Here is a 9,046-nt window from a genome sequence, read left to right as displayed (position 1 = left end):
ACTGCAAGAACCTCTTCATATTCTTCTGCTGTGGCCACATATATGGGAACTTTAGTACACGCCTGAGAAGTTGAGGAAGTTACACTGCTATTTTTCTGGTCTCGTAACGCGGTGATGTCGCATAAACCAGAGGTTTTCGCACGGCGCTCCTCAACTTGACGCTGATATTCATACATGGCTTCCAACTCATCAGTAGCCTCCTGAAGCACTGCCAAGGCCTCATCACGCTCCATTTCTGCCCTCTCCTTCGCTTCCACCAACAGCTTCCATCCATTATCCTTCTCCGATTTTTTTACCGAAGCGTCCTTACGAAATGGGGTGGACATACTCTCGTGAAGGGTACGTGTCTGAGGAAATGCATGTAGCTCCAGACAGCTCTGCATTTTCTCTCGCCCAACTGTGGTAGGTCCTACAACCGCCTCGACCAAAAGACATTCTCCCGTTGAAGCATAAGCGATATTTGTTACGACTGCCCCCAAACTACTAACTAATTCACTGAGTTCGGAAAAAAGGGTATCCCTAAGAACGTCCGGATAGTTCGTGCAGATGTTGTCCCAGTAGTTGCCTGGGATGCTCTTGTATAGTGAGTAACCAGTGCTAGGGTCTCTAGGTTCTGTAGGAGTGCGATTATCTGCACACGGTAAATCTTCCTCACCCTCCCCACGCACTTTCTTGTTGGATAACTGAGCCATCTCTTGAAGTAGATCGTTGACGTACCGTTGCTCGCCTTCGAGATTTCGCTGTAGGTTTTCAATTTGTTCGTAGGCGTCCCGTAACGCGTCGTTTTTCGTTTCCCACATCGTCTTGTACTTTGTCGCCTCCGCCAGCTCACGCTGCAGCGCTTGTCGCGACAATTCTTCCTCAGCCAACTTCAGTTCTACCTCTTTCTTGTACGCCTCGAAGGCAAGGCGACTTGTGCCATCAACACCACTGACGTCCTGCAATGTAAACTCAGCCGACGTGATGAGTTCCATCTGATCGATAAGTTTTTGCCCGTCCGAAATATCACCCGTTATGGTCTGTTTTTCCTGCTTTTCCCACGCCCGTACATCTTTCTTAAAGGATTTTTCCGGTGACGGATCTGCTGTCGAGCATCGTGAGGCAATCCCACTCGGTAGCTTCAACGTTGTGTCCACGGCAAGCCTTGATGGTGCCTTGTCACCTTCTGCGTCACTTTTTAGGCGGCGAAATGTAACTCCTCCCTTACCTGCTGATCTGCTTCTGCCACTTCCGTGGTCTAAGGGCTGACTTGCCTCCAACGATCTATGTAATAGTGCGTTGAGCTGCTGCACCTGAGTCTCCAATGCCTTGTTTTTCTCTTCCAATTCCTCTACGAGAGTGCATAGTTCCATAGTTCTTTCCTGTAGGCGCATGTAACGCAGTTTGTTAGCCGCACACCGCTTCTCTGAACGAAGCAACTTTCCATCTATATCACCGTCCGCTGCAAAACTGAGAGAATGAATGTTCCTATCGAGCCCTCCAAGCCATATAACCCAATGAGCTGCCCGGTAAAGCCGTCGCATCACGAAGATAGGCCTAGAAGCCGCACGTCCGCCGGGAACAAAACGACGTAAGGCTACCTTTTCGTACGCGTCCCATAAAACAACGAAGCTGTCCTTGCCACTGCTCCACATGCAGGAATCAATACGCACTATGGATGAGATGGACGCGCTATGTTGGCCCTCCAGTACGGCAACGCAAGAAGGCTTCCTAACATCATGGAGGTCCCACACACGCAGAGCACCTTCACCGTCACCGGACCAAAGCTCCTGCTTCCGACGGAAAACCTCCATGGAGTGGACACCACCATTGTGACCACGAAGCGTAGTGAGACAAGCTAGGTTTAGTTCAATCTGCAAGGGTGCCCGGGGGTCCCATATTTTTATGGTCATGTCGTCGCTTCCCGAAATGATGTACTCCTCCATTGATTCATTAACCCGAGCATTACACCCCTCTCCCCCTTCGTCCTCCTCGTTATTGTACATGTCATCACCAAGGGAGCGCACCCCTTCCGATACAGAACGGGTTGACGCACTCTCCACTATATGCGCAACAACACATCGCACAGCATTAGAATGACCAGAGAAGAGCCGTACGTACGTGCAACTTTCCTTCAACCATTGGTACACTTTCCAATCTTCCCCGCCACTATAAACAAACTCACTATAAGGGGTTGTGGCCAGGCAGTTCACTGCGCCATCATGCTGAACAAACTCATTCAACAAATTCGCCGTCGAACTGTCGTAGCAACAAATAAAACCGTCCGCGAACCCAGCCCAAATGCGTCTTCTTGACACGAGGCGTAGTACTGTACAAAAGGTATTTTCACGTACGGCCGCCTCTGCAACTACTTCACCATCGGAGAGCGAATAAACTAAGACGCGACCATCAACTGCTGCAGCCCATACACATCGGTCGCCCACATATTCTATGGAGCGCGCCGTACCTGCAATGGAACGGGATGAAAGAATTCCTTCACATCGTTGCGTATCCGGAATGGAAGCCACAGACGCCGACCTCACGCGGGGTCGTGGCGAAGGTGATGACCGCCGCATGGCCATCGTTTACTACACAAAATGTAAGAGATGTAACCAACGAACCTGGACGATACGTATGCCGGTACGCGTCCTTGTTCGACCCTTACTCCTAGGCAGAAACCAATTGTTCCTACTGATTGACTTGGATGCGCCCCGGGTCTTACCCGGAGAAGAGTATAATAAACTGCGCGACTACACCGTACAGCACTTGGTTTTTAAAAAAAAAAAACGCAAAAAAAAAAGTAAGGTAGAACAAATCAGTGAAGGAAGTACAACACTAATGTGGCATTTTTTAAAAAAAAAATGGGGGATGTATTGTTGACGGTAAAACAGAGCAAATACAGCGATTACAAGCCACTTGGGCACATACCTTCTGCAATGTTTACCGTCCACTTGGTTACGCAACAGAGGAGGAGGAGGAGGAGGAGGAAGGGGAGTAGTTAGTATACATTAAAACAAACAGACACATGTACATACATACATACGCAGTTAGAAGTACAAAAGAAGGTGATAGTGAAAACGTTTGCTTCCCTCCAAATAAAAACAGGGTTATTGTCTGTGCGTTAGCGGTACAATCACTCCGACTACAGTCATTTCAATCAGATGCAAAGAGAGGAAAGAAGCAAAATCCTCTCGAGGCCACGAAAAAAAAAACAAAGGAGGCAAACGAAAGGGGTTACTCCCTTTTTTTTGTTCACAATTTTTTTTTTTGGCACGCACAAAACGTCGTACAACCACTTAAACACGGGGCTTCTGTTCCTCTATTTCTTCTCTTCAAAAAAAAAAAAACACTCGTTGCCCCACGTCAGCCTGCGACGACTTCCACTACTACAGATATTTGCCCACTTGCGCAGCCTATTGAACAGTTCCATTTTTTTTTGTTTCCTCTCTCTCTCTCTCTCCCCTCTCTTCGTGACCACAAATGGAAAACCTACTCCATCCCCTGATATACCCAGAACTACACACAAACGCACACACACACACAAAAAAAAAGGAGGGAAGTGGAAACTTTTCACACAGCATTCACACTCAAAAAAAAAAATGTTTCGACGTGAGTACTGTGTGAAAAAAAAAAAGAAAAACCGGTCGGTGGCACGTCTACTTTCCCCATGAAAAGTAAAACGCCGCCGTTAACTTATCCAACAGGATCAATTAAACTAACATGAAGCAAAAAGAGCACTATTTAAACACAAAACGGAAGATAAAGGCGGGCGTAAACAAAAAGGTATGTGAGCCAGCGAGGCATCGTACACAAGGAGATACCTAAAAGTAAAGGAATAATATTTCTTCACATATGATGTCTCATTGCTTTTAAAAAAAAATGAGTGATTGAACATCCCAAGAACTTGACGTACACGTGTGGGTGTAGTGATAGCAAGAAGAGTGAAAACAACAACAACAACAAACTCGGGTGGCGCCAGTAAAGCAATAGATACAAAGCAACCTCCATACAAAAAGGGAGCGCCCCCACAATATTACATCGACAATGTCCATAAATAATAATTGTCTACATTGTACCAAGGGTTAAACTCACCACATATCACCTCATATGAGGAGTTCATAAGCTTAAGCACATACAGTACTTCAGGTGCTGCGTTGCGGAGTTAGTTGTCCGACAAACGGGCAGACAGCATTTAAGTCGTTTACAATCGCCCACCTTTTCATTTATTTGTTTATTTTCTTCCTTTTGTACATAAAATGATACAGTTACATAACTCTACGACCTCTCATGAGGATCAGTAATCAGATTGTGAGACGAACGCTGCGAGAGCATATCCGCAATTTGTGTGCGTAGCAGCGCGCTGTTGTCGCTTACGGAGCTCAAACGACGTATAGCGTCATGAAGTCCTGTATTTAAAGACGCCATCGTATCCTCCAATGCGGTTAATCTGTCGGGCAATAACTCAACAATGGCGTCACTACTACTGTGAGGCGCTCTCCTCGCACTTTCAATTAAATGAGCATCCTCTCCACTGTGAAGGCCTGTTTGGTATGTGCCGTCACAGTTAGTGGAAGACGGAAACAACGCTTCATTACGTACAGGAGTATCAGAAGCGTGCTGAAGCCTCATACGGAGGTCCCTACAATCCTCCTGCAATACAGCAATCTTGCGTTCTGCAGCCTCTCTTTCTTTCTGAACATTGTGAACCTGCTCGATTGCAGTGCCCAGCCGCGACATAAGAGCCTCCCTATCACCCGAAAGGGTATGAGTCTTAGTTGGTGACAAGGACGGCGCTCTTGGAGTACTTTCCAGCTCCGCGATACGGCCGATCAGAGCATCGTTTTCATGCTTGAAAAAACTGGCCTCGTGCTCCAGCTTCTGCTTGTCATTCTCAATATACTTCACCAGATTCCTCAGTTCTTGGTTTTCAGCCGCCAACTTCCTTCCTGCGTCCCGACAATCTCTGTTGCCACATATCGCCCTGTTTTCGTGCTGAAACATCTCGAGTTCCCTCTCCAGTTGCCTTATCCGTTCATCCTTTGTGTGGAGTATTTCATCCCTCTCAGTTACGGCTTGCTCAAGCTGTGCTATTCTAGGGTTAGGACTTACATCCTCACACTTCACTAGTTCTCGACTAGTCTCCCTCGCCTCGATAGATGGTGTCTTTCCGAGCTGTTCACACGCCTCCGCAAGACGATCTCTCAGCATCTGATTCTCCCTCATTAGACAAACAGCTTCTTCTTGCATTTTTTGATTGCTCTTTGCCATTGCCCTCATTTGATCCTTTACTCCTTGAATTTCAACTAAGAGTGCCTCTTCCAGCTGGCGGAAGGTCTTACCATCTTCCACTGCATTGTTATCCACATCATTTTTACCACCATACCGCAGGGCATCGAGTTCCCTCTCCAGTTGACGTATCCGATCCTCCTTTGCTTGAAGTCTCTCGTCCCTCAGAGTAACCGCATGCTCAAGTCGTGTAATTCTCGGTTTCACGTGTTCTTCCTCGTAGCTCGACAGCAATTTCTGTTTCTCGCTTGCAATGAAACTTGATGGATTCTTTAACCTCCTCATTACGTCACCCAAATTTCGCTTTAGTGTCTCGTTTTCCTTTCTTAACAGGACGATTTCTTCATTCAGCCTTCGTTTGTCATTCTCCATTTCATCCATCTTTGTTTTCAATGACCTCAGTTCCTCTGCCGATGTCTGCGTGGAGTCGCTGTGAAGCCGACTGCTGCTTTTCTTGCTCTCCTCGAGAGCAGCCTTCACTTCTCGGTGCGCTGCCCTCAGTTCCTTCTCCAGTTGGCGTATCCGCTCATCCTTTGCACGAAGAGCCTCATCCCTCTGAGTAACGGCTTCCTCAAGTCGCGCGACTCTCGCTTTCATATTTTCTTCCTCGTATCTTGACAGCACCTTTTGTTTCTCCTCTTCGTCGAGAGACGACGACTTCTTCAGCTGATCATCCGTCTCAGAAAGCCGTTCCTTCAGCGACTCATTCTCCTTCCTATAGAGCTTAGACTCATTTTCCAGTTTTTCTTTTTCCTTTTTCATTGCTTTCATTTGATTCTTCAGTGCCTGAACTTCCTCCTTGGACGCTACAACAGCCTCGTCTGTAACGTGGTAGGAACCCTTCTTGTCTTCTCTCCGATTTTCTTCAATTTCTCTCGTCAGCTCCTTTATCCGTTCATCTTGTGAACGAAGAACCTCGTCCCTCTGAGAAACCGCTTCCTCAAGTCGCGCTATCCTCGGTTTTACATTTTCTTCCTCATAACTCGTCAATACCTTTTGCATTTCCTCTGCTTCAGAACCTGATGCCTTTGCCATTTGTTCATTCATTGCAGAGATACGATTGCGTAACAACTCATTTTCCCTTCGGTAGAAGCTGGCATCGTCTTCCGCTCTCCTCTTATCTTCTTCCATTGCCTCCACCTGGTCTCTAAGCACCTGCACCTCCGTTAAGAGCGATGTTTCCGTTTCACTCCCTGCTTTGCCGTTACTCTTCACACTTTCCCCCGATGCAAATTTCGCTTCCTGTTTTGCCGCCTCAAGTTCATCTTCGAGCTTCTTTATCTTCTCGTCCCGTGACTGAAGGTTTTCATCCTTCTCTGCGATGACCTCCTCAAGTCGCGCTATCCTCGGTTTTACATTTTCTTCCTCATAACTCGTCAATACCTTTTGCATTTCCTCTGCTTCAGAACCTGATGCCTTTGCCATTTGTTCATTCATTGCAGAGATACGATTGCGTAACAACTCATTTTCCCTTCGGTAGAAGCTGGCATCGTCTTCCGCTCTCCTCTTATCTTCTTCCATTGCCTCCACCTGAGATGTGAGTGCTTCAACTTCAGTCAACAGTTTCTTCTCTCTTTTGCGCAGGTCTTTCATGACTTCCTTCATACCGGTATCGGACTTGGTTGCCTCAAGTTCCCTCTCCAATTGCCTTATCCGTTCATCCTTTCTGTGAAGCGTTTCATCTCTCTCGGCAAGAGCCTTCTCAAGTTGTGCAATCCGGGGCTTCATCCTCTCTTCTTCGTAGTTAGTTAACGCTGTCCGAACCTCAGCATTGTTTTCGTCTGGTGGTGTCTCCGCCTTTGGCATTAACTGGCCCCGCAGTTCTTCGTTCTCCTTCAATAACGTGTTGATCATATTTTGGAGTGGCGTAGGGTCGTCGTAACCATTTGCCATCTCCTCCTCCCCTCTGCTGTCGTCAACGCACAGGGACCGGTGCACCTGCCCACCCAACGTCCCACTTCCACTCTCTGAAACATGCACTTCGTTAGGGTCCCCGTACTTCTTCGCGAGGTAACGACCATACAACTCATAGACATCAATAAATGGATAATTGCTTAGCATAGTATCAATTTCTGAAGGAGGCAAACTCGCACTGTGCTGTATATTCAGCTTCACAACACACCCCTGGCCAGCACTGCCAAGTTCCATTTGGGTGATTTGCACCTGATCGGCCGGAATGCCGAGGACAGTAGCAACTTCATGACGGATCACTGCGCACAGCTCTTCCGTGTCTTGCCTGAAGATAAATTCCCATGCATCACCATAGAAAAATCTCTCATGACATGTCGTGCAACCTCGTGCATCATCACCCTCCCTGGAGGCCGTGTTTGCTCTCTCGTGAATAGGAGTATCGTTGGCGTATTCAGCAGAAAACGCAGGGGGAGACCGCCTTTTCCCCGGTGGAGTTGCCGACGGGGAGGTTCCTCGTCCCATTTTGGACTCATGGTGCCGCGGATGAGAAGGAACACTTTTGGCTCTTGATGGTGACACACTCGCAGACCCTCTGTTTGCCGAAGACCCCCCATCCTCGGCCTCACCCATCAGCTGCCTCCTCAACTTTTCTATTTCGCCTCGCAAGCCTTTATTTTCTGTAAGCAGCTGCACCGCATCGCTAACATCAACAGCGTCCTTGCCGGCTGTGGGACCATCAAACGCTATAGGAATAGAATCTGCATTCCAACAATAAATCTTCCCCCCAGAACAGGCAGTCCATACTTTCCATGACACCAGTTGCTTCACCTTACAAATGCTGAGCATCGAACCGGGGTCGGTAGCCATATGAGTGGTGAGGTCTTTCAGTGGTGTTAACGTCTTGGGGTCCCACAAGAGCGTCTTTCCATACTTGTCAGCACTCCACACACGAATTCCTATCAACTTGATGGAACTCACGGGTGCTCTGTGGTGCTTTAGCACACTAACACACCCAAGCGTTTGAAGGTCGTAAACACGTATGGTGGTGTCCTCGCCCCCAGACCATAACTGATTGCTGACTGTTACAAGTTCTAGAGAAAGCACGCCCTGTGTGTGTCCAGTAAAAATATGCATCATAGGGCCCCCGTCCTTACCTTTCCGCGCGGGAAGGTATGGATCCCACGCCCGTACAGTGCCATCATCGCTTCCAGAGAAGAGGACAGCTCCGGTATCCCCAGCGTACTGGCAGAGGCACCGAACAGTATTATTGTGACCGGAGAGTCGTCGTTCGCAGACGTAAGTGTCCGGCTTCCATTGATATATTTGCCAGTCACGACCACCCGTAAATACATATCCCTCCACCTCCCATATACATTCAATAGCTTTGTCATGTTTAATGAACTCAGAGAGCAGCGCATGGGTATTGAAGTCGAAAACGCGAATGAAGCCATCGCTGAAGGTTGTCCACATGGCATTCGTTGACTCTACATATAATATGCACGTGCAGAAACATCCTTCCCTTCCTTCCAGTGTTCGCACTTCCGTTCCCTTTGGTACACTCCTCACGCGAATGCACCCATCCGCCTCTGCAGTCCACGCACTACGTCCCCCTACGGCCTCAATATACCTAACGGTGCCGTTGATGCTAAACAGCGGCAACACATCAACCACACGATTGATCAAAACGGAGTTACGTGGCCCTGGAGGTTTGGTTGACTGCTGCTCCTCACGAGCCGTGCCATTCCGCTGATGGGAAAATCCCTTTTGACCATTTGCACCTCGCAGCGTGCGGTTTTGTGACCCGTACAGGTGCTGAAAGGAGGTGCTTTTAGTACTTCGCCGAGTGCCAATCATTTTTCAAACAACTTTT

At 48.0% G+C, this 9,046-nt stretch overlaps 2 protein-coding genes across 2 annotated transcripts in view; both read right to left on the bottom strand.

Annotated features, from left to right (window-relative positions):
- TEOVI_000707200 (bilobe protein, conserved) overlaps positions 1-2,561 on the bottom strand; it is a gene marked incomplete at both ends in the record, with an annotated part of 4,227 nt that extends 1,666 nt beyond the window's left edge. The window contains one exon of the mRNA XM_067227425.1: positions 1-2,561. Within this exon, the coding sequence (XP_067083526.1) occupies positions 1-2,561 (2,561 nt within the window).
- A 1,693-nt stretch (positions 2,562-4,254) lies between these two features.
- Positions 4,255-9,030, bottom strand: TEOVI_000707100 (WD domain, G-beta repeat, putative; the record flags this gene model as incomplete). Its single annotated transcript, XM_067227424.1, has 1 exon — positions 4,255-9,030. The coding sequence occupies one exon, from the start codon at positions 9,028-9,030 to the stop codon at positions 4,255-4,257; it is 4,776 nt and encodes a 1,591-aa protein (XP_067083525.1).
- Positions 9,031-9,046: the final 16 nt, after the last annotated feature.

This window comes from Trypanosoma equiperdum (genome assembly GCF_001457755.1).
Source record: "Trypanosoma equiperdum strain OVI genome assembly, contig: ctg_975, whole genome shotgun sequence".
Taxonomy (NCBI): domain Eukaryota; phylum Euglenozoa; class Kinetoplastea; order Trypanosomatida; family Trypanosomatidae; genus Trypanosoma; species Trypanosoma equiperdum.
Note: the sequence above shows the minus strand (reverse complement) of the source record. Positions and strands in the feature narration are given on the sequence as shown.